The sequence below is a fragment of the Podarcis gaigeae genome, assembly GCF_964106915.1.
Source record: "Podarcis gaigeae genome assembly, chromosome: 10".
NCBI lineage: Eukaryota > Metazoa > Chordata > Lepidosauria > Squamata > Lacertidae > Podarcis > Podarcis gaigeae.
In genome coordinates, this window is record NC_139686.1 from 66677416 (window position 1) to 66694090 (window position 16675).

The window sequence follows — 16675 nt, forward strand, 5'->3', positions numbered from 1 at the left end:
CAAGAGCATCAATGTGTCAAGTGAGCATGATTTGGTCCAATCCATCTCCCTTGTTCAGTTATCTCTGGAGCTCTCTTTAGGTGCTTTTAGAGTAATGCATTGCATGAAAAAAGCATGAACCATTAGACAAGTTAAGGTTTGGCAAAGAAAGTATGTGCATTTGAACTTATCAGCTGATCAGGGAGCCAAGTAAATAATTCAAGCTGCAGCATAAATTAAACATTTAAAAATATATCGCACTTACGTTCATGTTAAGTAGCTGAATATATTTCCCTCTCTAGACCCCCAGACATACATGAAAGCAGCTTTTTAAAAAGTTTTGACCGGATCTGTGGAACAATATTTTTCACTCTCTTCTCAAAAGTTGGCTTGCTTTAGATGACTTAAACACTTAAGCCTGGTTTACACACCGATGCTCAGCTGTCATGGACTGGTTGGATGCAGAGGAATCATGCGAGGAGCCAGCTGGGAAGGGAAGAAGACTCAGAGCTAGGGGACTGGTGATGGGACAACACTGAGTGGTCAGAAGGAGAAGAGAGAGCAGACTGGGAGGAGGAAGTGCCGAAAGCTGAAGAGGCAACAGGGTTTAGTGAGCTGGAAGAGACTGTGGCAGAGAACAGTCCAGAATCAGAGGCAGAAGCGGAGGCTGGAGAAGAGGGGGGCCAAGAGGCAAAGATGAGTCAGGCTGGTGAGTAAGCGAGGCTGTCTTCCCCTCTTGCTGCAACCAATTCCACTCCCTGCTGGTCTCCCAGAATCAGAGGGTGGAGCAAAAACAGACAAGGCACCATAGTCTCAGATTACTTGGGAATGACCCGAGGGAGAAGGATACTTAAGGAGCTGTGGGAAGGTGGGGACTTTTGGTCCTCACAACTGCCTCATTGGGGCACGATCTACTGGGAAGGGTTGCTGTGCTCATGAAGCCTGAGCCATTCTGTTTATTTCAATAAAGAGTTAACTTCACTGACATCTTGTGAGCTATTTCTTACCTGCTCCTGACACCCACCCTGACACCAGCATTTGACAACTGCAGCATCAAGGGATGAATTGCATTAAAAACTGAACCACCATATATCTAATCTTGCCTGATGATGATGAGGTCAACCTTTTTGGTGAGTGCTTTTGATTCTCCTTGGGGTACAGAAATCCAGTCTAGGATATTAGGTGAAAGTAGACGTGGCTGCCATAGCAAAATGGCCTAGATGCAACATTCATAGTATTGAATTCAACTAACTTCTACTTAGACACTGCAAAGGACCTGAATTAGTTGTGGCCGTTATAGTTAGTTGAATATATCTCATATAATTGGAAGTGACTTCAAAAAGTCTAGCCTGCTATGGAAGCAGGAGGCCCACTTTCTTTTGAATCCAGACATTTATTAACATTAAAAATGACACGTTGATTTATGCTTCTCAGAAAAACCTACCCTGTAATTCTCTAGAAAGGAGGACGCATGGGACACTCACAAAAATATGCAAGGTACTGATGTTTATTAATTCAGAAGAGAATTCATGAAGACATGCAAATTACAGATTTAATCACAAAGCAAATTAGTTGATTTCTTCAGCATCCTATTGAAGTATGAGGTCCAACTCTTCTCCAAGTGGTACAGAAAGGTGCACAACAAGTTTCTAGTGAGAAAGAAAGAAAATTAATGTTAAATGGGTTTAAAGAAAACCACCTCCAGTGTTAGGAATTACCAGAACAGGAACAACCCATCCAAAGCTAAACATTTGGGAAGCCCTTAGGAGAAGGTTTAAATACATGTTTAATTACTTTATGAAACAATGAAACTTAAAAGTGCTTCATTTTGTTGGAATCATACCACTGTATTTTGGCTGGTATAACATACCTCTCATATAGAATTAAGCTAAGATACCTAGTCTAGACACCTGAAGTCTAAGGCAGGTGATTGAGCGAGTGGTTGCTGAACAACTCCAGGCACGCCTGGAAGAAGCAGACCATTTGGATCCCTTCCAGTCAGGATTCAGGCCTCATCATGGGACTGAAACTGCCTTGGTCGCACTGGTTGATGATCTCCGGTGGGCTAGGGACAAAGGTGAGAGCTGTTTCCTAGTTCTGCTGGATCTCTCAGCGGCGTTTGATACCATCAACCATAACATCCTTCTGGACCGTCTTGAGGGGCTGGGGGCACTGTCACACAGTGGTTCCTCTCCTTCCTCCTGGGCCGTGTTCAGAAAGTGGTGGTGGGGGATGAGTGTTCAGACCCCTGGGCTCTCACTTGTGGGGTGCCTCAGGGTTCTGTCCTCTCCTCCATGCTTTTCAACATTTACATGCAGCCACTGGGAGAGATCATCAGGAGGTTTGGGCTGGGTGTTCATCAGTATGCAGATGATACCCAGCTCTACCTCTCTTTTAAATCAGAACCAGTGAAGGCGGTGAAGGTCCTGTGTGAGTGTCTGGAAGCAGTTGGAGGATGGATGGCGGCTAACAGATTGCGGTTGAATCCTGACAAGACAGAAGTACTGTTTTTGGGGGATAGGAGGTGGGCAGGTGTGGAGGATTCCCTGGTCCTGAATGGGGTAACAGTGCCCCTGAAGGACCAGGTGCGCAGCCTGGGAGTCATTTTGGACTCACAGCTGTCCATGGAGGCACAGGTCAAATCTGTATCCAGGGCAGCTGTTTACCAGCTCCATCTGGTACATAGGCTGAGACCCTATCTGCCTGCAGACTGTCTCGCCAGAGTGGTACATGCTCTGGTTATCTCCCGCTTGGACTACTGCAATGCGCTCTACGTGGGGCTACCTTTGAAGGTGACCCGGAAACGAGAACTAATCCAGAATGCGGCAGCTAGACTGGTGACTGGGAGCAGCCGCCGAGACCATATAACACTGGTCTTGAAAGACCTACATTGGCTCCCAGTATGTTTCCGAGCACAATTCAAAGTGTTGGCGCTGACCTTTAAAGCCCTAAACGGCCTCGGTCCAGTATATCTGAAGGAGCGTCTCCCCCCCCCATCGTTCTGCCCGGACCCTGAGGTCCAGCTCCGAGGGCCTTCTGGCGGTTCCCTCACTGCGAGAGGCCAAGTTACAGGGAACCAGGCAGAGGGCCTTCTCGGTAGTGGCGCCCGCCCTGTGGAATGCCCTCCCATCAGATGTCAAAGCGATAAACATCTACCTGACATTCAGAAGACATCTGAAGGCAGCCCTGTTCAGGGAAGTTTTTAATATGTGACATTTTAGTGTATCTTTCATCTTTGTTGGAAGCCGCCCAGAGTGGCTGGGGAAACCCAGCCAGATGGGCGGGGTACAAATAATAATTATTATAAAGGTTACTACCCAGACACTGTCTTTTTTGCAGATAATGGTTGAGAACTCTCCAGCACTTCCAAAACAACTAAAATGCAACATTACTGATTTCAACATGAAAAATAAATAGGTGACATCTTTTTATGATTCAGTCTAACTAAAGTTCTTTCTATTATCCATTTGCAAACTATTTGTCTACAGTTTTAAAGGAGATGTGTGCCAAAGCACAAGCCTATCCTGTTAAGAACAGCAAATCACACAGAGAGGTTGGTGAATTCAGGCCCCTAGAATCTCACTATTTACTATAAGAATGAGAGATCTTAATAAGAAAAGAGGCTAGCCCTGTTGTAGCCATACTAAACCAATATCCTCTGGACCAGGCATAGGCAAACTCAGCCCTCCAGATGTTTTGGGGCTACAACTCCCATCATCCCTAGCTAACAGGACCAGTGGTCAGGGATGATGGGAATTGTTGTCTCAAAGCATTTGGAGGACCGAGTTTGCCTATGCCTGCTTTGGACAAATACCGATTACCTGGGTTTATCTTATTCTGATCAACTACCTTATTCCAGAAACTATTTCCCAAGGATACACAATTTCTCTTTTCTGTTGGCAAAACAATATTATGCTTTAGGAATGCAAGAAGCTGTGTTGACTATTTGTCCCTATTGCCCAATATTGCCCACTCTTGACTGGCAACAGTTCTCCAACATTTCATGCAGAGGTCATTCCCATCACCTGCCACTTGTATTTTCTTGAACAGTCCCCTCCCCATCAAAAAGTATTGGTTTTGATATGTAATCTGATAGGCACCTTTCGTAATTCCAGTATATTTTTAATGCAGGCATGGGAAAAAATATTCTAAAGTAATTATAATGATGAAGTCTGACACTTTTAAAATAGAAAGTGCCGGCCTCCCCCATTGCTTCCACGCAAAGCCTCTTTCTCTAGTTCTTTGTTCAACCAATTTGTTCAGTATTGTAAGTTACAGAAACAGCATTAAGCAATGGGGCTTCGCATCCTGACTCCATTTCCCAGCTAGAGAGCACAGCAAAAACTATTAATTTTTTTTGCTTGCGTCCTTAGTGATTTATTTCCAGAAAAATATGATGGTGTGTTCAGAAGCGATTTCTGACTTTTACTGGCTTTAAGGGCCATTTGAGGGCAGTGCAATTGTAAAGCATCTATAACAGAAAATATTTGGAGTGAAATAGCCAACTACAAGGTATCTGGAGTGGAAAAATCTCTATTAGGGGAAATTCAATGTTCCTACTCTAGACCTGACATTAATTTCTGAAATGAAAGGCACTAGACTCAAGCCAAGAGCTATGCTAAGAATTTCATTTCTCCCCAGTTTTTGATGAATTGTTGGGTGGATGGCAGGGTGGTGATGGGATGAAATCCTCCCCAAATATCACAGGGTGGGGGGAGGCATTTCTCTGAAATTTTCAGGAAGGAGTTGCTCTTTACCTTACTTCATATTATGAGGTGGACAAGGGCTTCCCATTTCCCCCCATCCTTTTAAAACTTAGAAATAAGCACCCTACATCACTCTCAGTAGCACAATGCTCACTCCACAACTTCCCACTGGCTGTGCTACCTGGAAAGACTTGGGAAAAACACAATTTCATGCCGCGACCAAGGCGTTTCAAGAAGAAGGCATCCCGAGGTTCTTACCAGAGTTTCTCACTGGCCATACTTTCTGGCAAGATCCAGTAAAGGTAAGCAGCAGCTGCTTTCAGAAATTTTGGAGAAATTTCTCACCCCTTCCCCACCACTGCCAAGAAAGCAGCAGAAAACCAGGTCCCTTTTCTGAAGAAAGAGGATGTTTTCAAGAACTCTGGGGTGAGGAAATGGATTTGGGACCAACTTTGATCAAGCCTGCCTAGAAACGGCCCCAGATGTGAGGGACTTTATTGAGCTTCTCCACTGTAAGCAAAATTCTGGCTGAATTGATTTTATCGCGTATTGTTTTAGGAATTATAACAGCCCCTTACCCACCCCTGGATGATGATGATGATGATGATGATTATTATGTTTCACTGTGGCCCTAACAGTGTTGTGACACAATGCCCTAATGATCTGCTGACAGCTGCCATTTTGTAGTTGCTTGGAAAACATGTAATTGTGAGCTTATGTAAATAGCAGTCATGAAACAAGACAGGCAGCCTTCCCACATATGCGCACAGAAAAGTTTCCCATTCTTACTGCGGTGGCTGTTTTTGAAATGCTAACTGCACATTCTGCCAAATGGCACAGAAAGAACCATTCACATGCCCATGCTGGATAAATATTAACACTATGGGGAGCAGCCAAACTGTTCAGCTTGATTAATAGGCCCCCTCCATTTCCTACTTCATTCCTCATGTCCATAGGTCATGGCTGCAAGTATATAGTGATGGTTCAAAAAAATTTATTTGTGGCTTTCCCTTTAGCAGCAAACCACCTTCAACATGAGCACTTTCAACATGATCTAGATTTGCACACACCAGCAGACACCCATCTGCTAGTAGTCAACAGCAAATGGGATGGGATGGCTCACCTGACCTCCGTCTGACTGAGGACTCAGCTACATCGGCAAAGAAAAAGCACTTCATATGCATTGTGTATGCATTCTAAAACTGTGGAGTTCCGCTTTTGCCAATCTGATTTCTCGTACAAAGTTTGCAACATGTTTAACTGAAACACTGGTTTGACGTGTCTAGATCCAGTCTAAGTAACTACAGCAGAGGTTGCCAACCTAAGGCCCATCGGCCGGTTCCAGCCCATGAGCTTCCTGGAACCGGCTCACGGTCGTTCTGTGGATTAGCGTGGGGATTCTATGCATTTTCCCCCCGCGGTGCCATTTTTTTTCTCACCATGGGGACCTACTTCTGGGTCGGAAGAGCGCCAGAAATAGCGTATGCGCACAGGTGCTCCTCACCTGGAGGAGCGCCTGTACGCGTGCGTGCAAGCTATTTCTGGCGCATTTCTGGCGCACTTCCGGGACGGAGTAGCACCCGTGTGCATGTGCACATGCTATTTCCGGTGCTCTTCTAACCCAGAGTAGTGCTGGAACTAGCTTGAGTGCACGCATGGGCGCGCATGCTCTGGCCCACCGAGAGGTCTGCTGGGGAGTGGACAGGACCGGCCTCAAAATAATAATAATTTATTATTTATACCCCGCCCATCTGGCTGGGTTTCCCCAGCCACTCTGGGCGGCTTCCAACAAAACACTAAAATATAATAACCTATTAAAACATTAAAAGCTTCTCTAAACAGGGCTGCTTTCAGATGTCTTCTAAAAGTTTGGTAGTTCGTCTTCTCTTTGACATCTGGTGGGAGGGCGTTCCACAGGGTGGGTGCCACTACCGAGAAGGCCCTCCGATGGAGGTGGAAACAAAAAACATTGCCGACCCCTGAACTATTGGGACATGGATGGGGAGGAGGAAGGAGATGCTACTGCTGGTGTGACACAAATTTGCCAGAACCAATCCGGCGCTCCTGTCCGTGTGTTTGCACCACACTCACCTCAGGCTACCCCCCTGCCCTTTCTGGCATGTTGCAGGGAACCACCACACAGTGTACTACTGCCAATAGTGAATTGGCACACAGTTGAACGGACTGGAATCGTGTAATGACAATGCAATGTACTTAATTGACTACATAAAGCGCATTACGGACAGCAAGATAGATAACATAGTTTTTGTCTGAAGATTAACTGCAGCAAAATGGAAACAGTGCTATATATACCGTCTTTTTCGGTATATGGTGCGAATTGCAGGCTTTCGCTGAAGCCTGGAGAGCGAGGGGGGATGGTGCACACCGACCCCTCTTGCTCTCCAGGCTTCAGGAAGCTATCCGCTAGCTGTGGGAGACGCAGCTCTCCCACGGCTAGCGGAGAGCTTGCCAGCACCCAGAAGCTTGGGGCGCACTGAGCTCAGCACGCCCCAGGCTTCGGGCTTCGCGCAGCTCTACGCTAGCCATGGGAGAGCTGCACGACTTTGCTCAGCTCTCCCACGGCTAGCGGATAGCAGCCTGTTCTGGGGGCTGGGGTCGGGGGAAGCTCAGGCTTCCCCCGCCCCAGCCCCGCACCTGGGGGGGGGATTTTCCCCCCCCTTTATTTCCCCACAAAAAAAACTAGGTGCGTCCTATGGGCCGGTGCGTCCTATGGGGTGAAAAATATGGTATATATTTATATATATAATACAGGAATAACAACAACAACAATAACAATAAATATTTTAAGTAATTCACAAGCAGAATGCCTACCCCATTTTCCTGGTAATGTATGTCACTTCTGCGGATGGCTTTTCCATTCATAACGACAGCATTAGGTCTTGAGGTCACACCAAGGATCTGAACTGTATCATATATTAGAGAATCAACCCCACTGTAGTTGTTGTTAACAATACTTGTCTTCAAGTGCCCCTAGAATAATTCAGGAGGAGAATACTTTAGGCATTCATTTGACACACAGTGCAATGGCGAAACGATGTAGGCATCACATTTTTTTTATTTTTAAAAGTCCTACACAGAACTGTTGTGCTGCTGTCAGAATTCCAGTTGGGTGACAGAAGTACAGATGAACAAACATTCAGCTAAATTGGAACACAAAGGACCAGCTGCTACATACATCATAGCGCATTTACACAAGAGAGACTTTGTCTTCCACAAGACACTAGCTACCACAGCTGCAATTTAATGGCTTAGTTATTCACCTCTCTACAGGTTCTCCTAAGGTAGTTACCGTAGTTTCCATATGCCCTCTTTTTAAAGATACTGAAGAAGCTGATAAGGTCTGGGAAAGCTCTGATAAACGAGGCAAGAAACATGGTGCGTTTTTTCAGAATTGTTCAAAGAATAAAATAAAATAAAAAACTCCAGAGAGGCCATTCAGAAACATGATTCCAGCCCCTGTCTCCTGTGCATTGTAGACAGAGTGATAGTCATGTAGTGGTACCTTGGTTTTAGAACAGCTTAGTTTATGAACAACTTGGAAATAGAACGCTGCAAACCCAGAAGTAGGTGTTTGCCTTGGAAGCAGAACATGCTGAGTGTGTTCCGTTTGTATATTGTGTCCCCCACTGCTAATCAGAGGTTTCCTGTTGAGTCTGTCGGCTGTTGAGTCCCAAGCACCCACGCAACACAGAGGTGATATTAGGAGCTTTCGTTTTTGCGTTTTGGTTTGTGTGGCTTTTCGTGTTTTTGACAGTGACTTGTTCTTCGTTTTATGAGACTGACTTATGACTCTGGCTCGTGACTTCGTTTCTGTGACTTGTTTTTGTGACTGTGTGGAACCCAGTTCAGCTATTGATTGATTGATTGATTGATTGTGTGACTGCAGAAATGGATAAAAGCCCCCCATCCAAACAATGGCTATCATCAGTGCACGTAAGAAAAAAAATAATTTTAATTTTTACAATCTACAATACTGTCTTATTTATTTTATAGTACAGTATACTGATTATTGCTTTTATTTTATGGATCAATGGTCTTGTTAGATAGTAAAATTCATGTTAAATGGCTGTTTTAGGGGTTGTTTTTAAAAGTCTGGAACGGATTAATCCATTTTGCATTATTTTCTATGGGAAAGCACACCTTGGTTTTAGAACGCTTTGGTTTTGGAACAGACTTCCGGAACAGGTTAAGTTTGGGAACCAAGGTACCACTGTACATTGAAAACCAATCAGCACAGCCCTGTGTTGGCACAGGATACAACTTCTGAGTGCTGTGCTTTATTACACTTGCTCTTGGACAGATAACCTTTAGTACTAAAAGCTGAAGAAATACACCCAAGGGGATAGCTGCCAATGACTGAGCAACTTCCAAATGCATTTCGAGCAATAAAAGACCCACAAAAACCAGCTACTGAGGAGGTATTAATTACTTCGCTAGACAGATCTGTCAGTTTCCAACAGAGGTTCGCTAGAATCCTCTGACTGCAGCATTCCTCTCTACACCTGTTATTACGTGATTTTTTTATTTATTAAATGATTTTATGTGCCCACTATGTGCTTCAGTCGAAATTGGCACTAGTAGAAAGTAAAGGGACCTCTGACCATTAGGTCCAGACGTGGCCGACTCTGGGATTGCGGCGCTCATCTCGCTTTATTGGCCGAGGGAGGTGGCGTACAGCTTCCGGGTCGTGTGGCCAGCATGACTAAGCCGCTTCTGGCAAACCAGAGCAGCACACAGAAACGCCATTTACCTTCCCGCCGGAGCGGTACCTATTTATCTACAGTGGAGCCTCGCAAGACGAAATTAATTCGTTCCGCAAGTCTTTTCGTCTTGCGAGTTTTTCATCTTGTGAAGCACGGTTTCCTATAGGAATGCATTGAAAATCAATCAATGCGTTCCTATGGAAACCGCCTTCAGACCAGGTCCGGGGACAGTCTGTCCCCCGACCTCTTCTGAAGGCCGGCGGGGCGAAAGTCTTTGCTTTCCCCCGCCTGCCTTCCCGGGACAGCGGAGGAATTCTCTGCTGTCCCGGGGCGATTTAAAAGCCCCCGGGAAGGCAGGCAGGGGGGACAAAGACTTTTGCCCCCCGCCCGCCTTCAGAAGAGGTCCAGAGGGCTCTCCAAGCTACGGATAGCAGCCTGCTGCCCCGCGCGAGGGGCGCTCTTAAGCAGAGCGCCCCTCGCGCGGGGCAGCAGGCTGCTATCCGCAGCCTAGGCGGGAACTCTTCTGAAGGCTGGCGGGGGAGAAGGGCTGTTCTTCCCACCGCCAGCCTTCAGAACAGCCTTTTGAATGTTGGCGGTGGGGAGGAAAACCTTCCTCCCACCGCAAGTCTTCAAGACAGGTCCGGGAACAGAGGAGAAGCGCTGCTCACCTTCCCCTCTGTTCCCGGACCTGTCCTGAAGGCTTGGGGTGGGAGGAGGGCTTTCCTCCCCACCGCCAGCATTCAGAATGCTGTTCTGAATGTTGGCGGTGGGGAGGAAAAACCCTCCTCCCACCGCAAGCCCCGGGAACAGAGGAGAAGCCCTTCGCGCCTTGTCCTCTGTTCCCGGACCTCCCACCGCAAGCCTTAGGACAGGTCCGGGAACAGAGGAGAAGGCGCGCTGCGCTTTCGTCTTGCGAAGCAAGCCCATAGGGAAATTCGTCTTGCGAAGCCGCTAAAAATCGGAAAACCCTTTCGTCTTGTGGGTTTTTCGTTTAGCGAGGCATTCGTCTTGCGGGGCACCACTGTACTTGCACTTTGGTACCTATTTATCTACTTGCACTTTGCCGTGCTTTCAAACTGCTAGGTTGGCAGGAGCAGGGACTGAGCAACGGGAGCTCACCCCGTTGCGGGGATTCGAACCGCCGATCTTCTGATCGGCAAGCCCTAGGCTTTCTGGTTTAACCCACAGCGCCACCTGTGTTCCATGGCACTAGTATAGGTGCCCCATAATACCCGTTCCACATTTCTAGGACCTTGATTGTTTAGTGTGACAGCACCTGCACTTGGGGATTCCCTGCCTACTGAGATCAAGCAGGCTATTCACTATGTACTATTTTCGGCACCTTGTTTAGACAAGCCTAACCAGATGCTTAGAAAGCTGACTTAACTTTAATGTATTTGAGTATTTAAACTTTTGTATGTTTTAAAGTATGCTTGTGATATTTCTCCCCCCCCCCCCCCAGTTTTATTGTTTTATCTTTTTTTGTAAATCGCTTTGAGGTTTTATACAATTTAAACAGCATATAAAGTTGATGCAATAATAAATAAATAAGTTTTCAAGTTATGGGTAGGTGCCTTCTTTCTTTCTATTTTGAAAAAGAAAACGGGAAATGAATAGATGTTAAGTGTCTCTTACTTAAAACAGTCTTAAACAGGGTCAGCTATTCAATCAGAATAAAATTAAGACATGTGTAAGAACAGTTTTAGTGAAAAATTGACTAAATAGACTGTAAGAAACTTACAGCATATGAATATTTACAGTATTTACTTACTTACTTATTTTACATATAAATAGCCTGGGACCTGAGCGTCTTTGGCCACATATTTCTCCCTGCCTGCTCTGGTTGGCACTGAGGGCCCTCCGCCAGATTCACCGACCTCATGAATTTGGGCTGAATCTCCCCACCCCCTGACTTTGTAATGCAGTTTTGAGTATGATCACTGCTCTTGGAAATTTTCATTTCTCTTGGTTTATCATATTGGGGTTTTATTAAGCTCACTTCACTCTTCTTAATAAAACGTTTTCTCTCTATACCTGCTATATTTTGCTTTCGGGAGTGTTTTTGTGGGTCTTTGGACCGTAATAAAGAATGTGTGTTTACTTCACTCTTCAGCAGGAAAGGCTTCCAGAGCACCTTTCAACAGAGCTGATGGAATAGCCCCTGCTTCCCACCTCTCTCACTACTGCAGGTTTATGAATGTTGTTTTAAGAAAGTTCAATACTGTGTGTCTCTGTGTTTGCCTGTCTGTTCACTCTCACACACATTTCTCTAAGGCCTCTCTTATATATCACTGCATTGCATGCCTCTTCTGTATTAGAATGCTGATTTAACTACCTCACATTTGCAATGTTAACTTGGCGGTTTGGGTTGGCTTAAATGCAGGTTGTAATTTCAGGTACTACAGAGAAGAATCCAATTTAAGCAATGAGAAATAGAAGTGCCACAGAGCCAGCAATCAAATGCAAAGCGATTTCCTGCAGAATATAAAAGTGGCTATCGCCTCTCAATTGCCTTCGGCACATTTTGCCCGCCACGCCAAAGACAGAAGCTTAGTCTAATCTTTTCCTTCCTTTGCCATTCAGCCCATGCCAGTTTTGTGCAAGACAACAAGATAAAAGCACTCTGAAGAAAAGAGCAAAGGAAGGGCCTTAATGCTGGAAAAGCATCTGCTGTATTAAGACGAAATATCCGATGCCAGTCTCTGCAGAGATAATCATGCAGAAAAAATAGTCATCACTCTTCTCCAATTCACTGTCAGTGCTGTAAGCAGGAGGTCTGGGAACAACACCACAGGAATATTAATGTCATTTTGTTCTTCTAAATGGCTCCTATTAATTGCATACTTCTGGGACTGAATGCCAATTGCATCTTTCTGGGACTGCAGACCTGAGTAAGATCATCATCAATAGGCAGCTCTGTAGAGAACTGGAGGGAAAGGAAACTTTCTCGGCTGCAGCAATCTGAGAGTAGCGGTTATTCAGCCCTCCCTAACGTTCTGATTTTTTCTTCATAGAGAGATATGCATGCTGACTTACAGCAACACTAATGCTTGATATTTTGTGTGTTTCCCACAAGCAGTGAAAACTCTTACCTTGATTTGGTTTCCTTTCGGGTGAGAGAACATAGAGGATTTGTGACATGTTTGTAAGAACTGCTTGGTTTACAAATATATAGGTAGAACCTAAGTGGGGAAAACTCTTATCCGGCAGCAGATCAGCTACCCCACACTACTCCCCCCCCCCCCAATCTGTACTCATGGCTTTTCATTTCAGAGTGATCTCTCAGCCAATACCTCCCACTGAGTAAACCAACCATTTTGGGCTATCAACAAGCGATCTCCCTAACAAAGAGATGGACGGCCAATAGCCTGTTACATTATGTTTGCCAATATTACTAACTGCATGAAGCTGACTTGGAAGAGGCATTAAGGGAGGATAAAGATGCCTGCAGTGTTCAAACATTTGCCAGGATATTAGAAAGAAGAGAAGGAGCAGCTTCTACAGGTTATGGCATCTCCATCCTTGAAGATTTTCAAAGAGATATCAGGAATCAGGAAGAGGATTCACTGGATCCCCTCAAAATGTGTGTCCCTTGTTTTTGCCTCATCAAAAAAACTAAGATCATGGCCACTGGTCCCATCACTTCCTGGCAAATAGAAGGGGAAGAAAGGGAGGCAGTGAGAGATTTTACTTTCTTGGGCTCCATGATCACTGCAGATGGTGACTGCAGTCACGAAATTAAAAGACGCCTGCTTCTTGGGAGAACAGCAATGACAAACCTAGACAGCATCTTAAAAAGCAGAGACATCACCTTGCCAACAAATGTCCATATAGTTAAAGCTATGGTTTTCCCAGTAGAGATGTATGGAAGTGAGCGCTGGACCATAAAGAAGGCTGATCGCCAAAGAATTGATGCTTTTGAATTATGGTGCTGGAGGAGACTCTTGAGAGTCCCATGGACTGTAAGAAGATCAAACCTATCCATTCTGAAGGAAATCAGCCCTGAGTGCTCACTGGAAGGACAGATCATGAAGCTGAGGCTCCAAGACTTTGGCCACCTCATGAGAAGAGAAGACTCCCTGGAAAAAACCCTGATGTTGGGAAAGATGGAGGGCACAAGGAGAAGGGGACGATAGAGGACGAGATGGTTTGACAGTGTTCTCAAGGCTACCAGCATGAGTTTGACCAAACTGCGGGAGGCAGTGGAAGATAGGAGTGTCTGGCGTGCTCTGGCCCATGGGGTCACAAAGAGTCAGACACGACTAAACAACAACAACAAAAACTGATACACGTCTTCCCTAAATAGAGGCTACCACTTCCCCAGCCTAATTTTTAATATTTTAATGTTTCAATATTTTAATGTTGTATTTTAATTTTGTTTTTAAGTTGTAATCATTCAACTTGTTTTTATTATTGCTTGTAAGCTGCTCTGAGCCCAGCCTTGGCTGGGGAGGGTGGGATATAAATAAAAATTATTATTATTATTATTATTATTATTATTATTATTATTATTATTATTATTTACTCATTTCTACTCCTTACTTAGCTTTTGCTTCCTGAACCTCTCTTCTCCATCCCTACCCACACCCGCTGAATACACACCTTATTTGTCCAAGTGCTTTTTTTCTACTTACTTCTCTGTATGTATATCTGGCATAGAAATAATTTCCATTCTCGACCGTGTCTGCCAAAACACAAATCAAAAGACTGATGTTAGTATTAGGTCATCTAACAAGGAAAAGGAACAGCTTCCTTTTAGACTCAAACATAACAAAGGACACACGTTGAGACAACATGTGCTTGCCTATTCAATAATAACATTCCTCCCTCCCCTCCTCACAAGTTAAAGGGACAGTTAGTAGGTCAGACCCTTCCCTGCCACTTTTACGCTTTATAAAATGTGTTTTAGATACAATACCAGCATTTCTGAACACTCACCGGCAGAGTCGCCATCATCCCAGAAGAGAGAACCAGTGGCTTGGCCTTGTTCATCCAGGGCAACAATGAGTCCAAATGGATTCAGTCGGCTGTTGGATTATTAATTTAAAACTAATTATGAAATGTGGGTGATACAGTCTTTTTATTTATTTGATTAACTCCTATCCGGCTTCAGATTTCATTAGAAATCTCTAAGCAGTTTGCCAATCCCAACTAAAGGGAATCAATAAAAGACCTAAATTCCACATTCAAAACCAAACCATGCACAAATCATGTATTAAACATCAATATATACAGTGGCATAGCGTGGGGGGTGCAGGGGGGCCCAGCCGCACCGGGCACAACATCTGGGGGTTAGGGTTAGGGGGCGCAAATCCACGGGTTAGGGGGTGCAAATCCACGGGTTAGGGGGCGCAAATTACTTGCCTTGCCCCAGGTGCTGACAACCCACGCTACGCCACTGAATATATATCAAGGTACCTCAAAATGCAACACAAGGACAATTAACCATAGACTTTTCATTATCATTAGTGTTATTATTATTTATAACATTTATATACCACCCTTCATCCAAAGATCAGAGGGCGGCTTACAGTATAAAAACAACAACAACAACAACAACAAAACAATTATGAAACACAAGAAAGCATGGCCCAGTAATATGGTCCTGTGAACAAGTGGGAGCTATCCAGTAATGGAGAAGAAAGTGCCCTATGAGCATCTGACATAAATAGTGATGGGAGACCAAAGAATATGCAGAGCATGAGACTTAATTCAAAGGCTATAGTTCAAATCCAAAATTTTCAGCCTCCCTGGTCATATCATTATAGCAAAAATGTGACCTGGAGGTGTACCTGTATAACTGAGAAGTCTATTAAATTCATTGGTATCTACAGCTATGATTAGCATTTATTTACCCATACACTAATAGATTTTTTTTTACCCATACACAAATAGAAAATTTGCAAAGTTGGTTGTGGTGCAACATTAATGTACTCATCAGGAACATACAAATTTGCTATAGGTGCACCTTTTTTGCACATTTAGGTGCAACCCCCCCTTCCGAAAAACTAAAGCATTGAGGCAAAACCTGCTCCCACAATCCACAAAAACCCAAGAAGGGACAGCTGGTAGTTGCGGAAAGGCTGAATCTCCAATGCTAAAAACAACCCTGAAATAAGCACTAGGGATAAAGATTGGATAGACATAGATTGAGGCATGGGCTACTCGGAAACCCACCTCCCAAATGCCATGCGTGCATTGATGCTCTCAGCCCCGTATTTCATTTCTGCCATGTCAAGGAGCAAAAAGCAATCTAACTTCATTTGAAAAAAACAAACAGGAAGGTTTTAAGTGTACAAAGCGAGATTACGCTCATTACAGTAGTAATTTATAAGAAATTGACACTTGGTGCACAACACAGACAAATTTCAGCATGGTACCAAGTTCAGGCCAGTTTTCTAATTTGATCATTTTTTAAAAAAGGTACGGTAATTATGTTAGTTACCTCTTAGCAGTTCTTACGGCTGGTGTTTGCGTTGGCAAAATATATCCTCCTCGGATAAAGAGTGGAATCTTTTCCAGTGGGGCGTTAATGTTGACGCGCTTACGGTGCGATGACTCTGGCTCTTTATCTCCCTACCAAAATATTGGACACAGCTGAAAAATTATTTCAAAAGCAATCGTAGCAGCATCTCTGGCTATATAAATAGCTGGTGATCTGTTTTGATTATTTTTGTGGCTTTTACTGTATTGCAACTGTTGTAAACTGCGGTATATAGTTTAAAAAAAAAACTACATAAAGCCATTTCCACAGTTGGCATGTAAACAGGATTTTAATCTGAACTCAAAATTGCCTATTGTTTATACTACAATGTTTACTGAAACAAAAATGCAAATTACTTCCTGGGACCTATAGCTTCTCACATATAAAGGTAAAGATAAAGGTACCCCTGCCCGTACGGGCCAGTCTTGACAGACTCTGGGGTTGTGCGCCCATCTCACTTAAGAGGCCAGGGGCCAGCGCTGTCCGGAGACACTTCCGGGTCACGTGGCCAGCGTGACAAAGCTGCACCTGGCGAGCCAGAGCCGCACACGGAAACGCCGTTTACCTTCCCGCTGGTAAGCGGTCCCTATTTATCTACTTGCACCCGGAGGTGCTTTCGAACTGCTAGGTTGGCAGGCGCTGGGACCGAGCAGCGGGAGCGCACCCTGCCGCAGGGATTCGAACCGCCGACCTTTCAATCGGCAAGTCCTAGGCGCTGAGGCTTTAATCCACAGCACCACCTGCGTCCCTTCTCACATATGCAAATAAACATATTTGAAACT

The 16675-nt window shown here is 44.7% G+C and overlaps 1 protein-coding gene across 1 annotated transcript in view; it reads right to left on the bottom strand.

The window, feature by feature from the left end:
* Positions 1-1470: 1470 nt before the first annotated feature.
* Positions 1471-16675, bottom strand: part of LOC310826478 (sucrase-isomaltase, intestinal-like) — a 101732-nt gene continuing 86527 nt past the window's right edge. The window contains exons 19-23 of the mRNA XM_083701439.1: positions 15855-15985; positions 14348-14436; positions 14044-14093; positions 7518-7676; positions 1471-1628 (exon numbers count right to left, since the gene is read on the bottom strand). Coding sequence (XP_083557565.1) covers positions 1569-1628; positions 7518-7676; positions 14044-14093; positions 14348-14436; positions 15855-15985 — 489 coding nt within the window. The 3' untranslated portion in view covers positions 1471-1568. The remainder of the gene's footprint in view (positions 1629-7517; positions 7677-14043; positions 14094-14347; positions 14437-15854; positions 15986-16675) is intronic.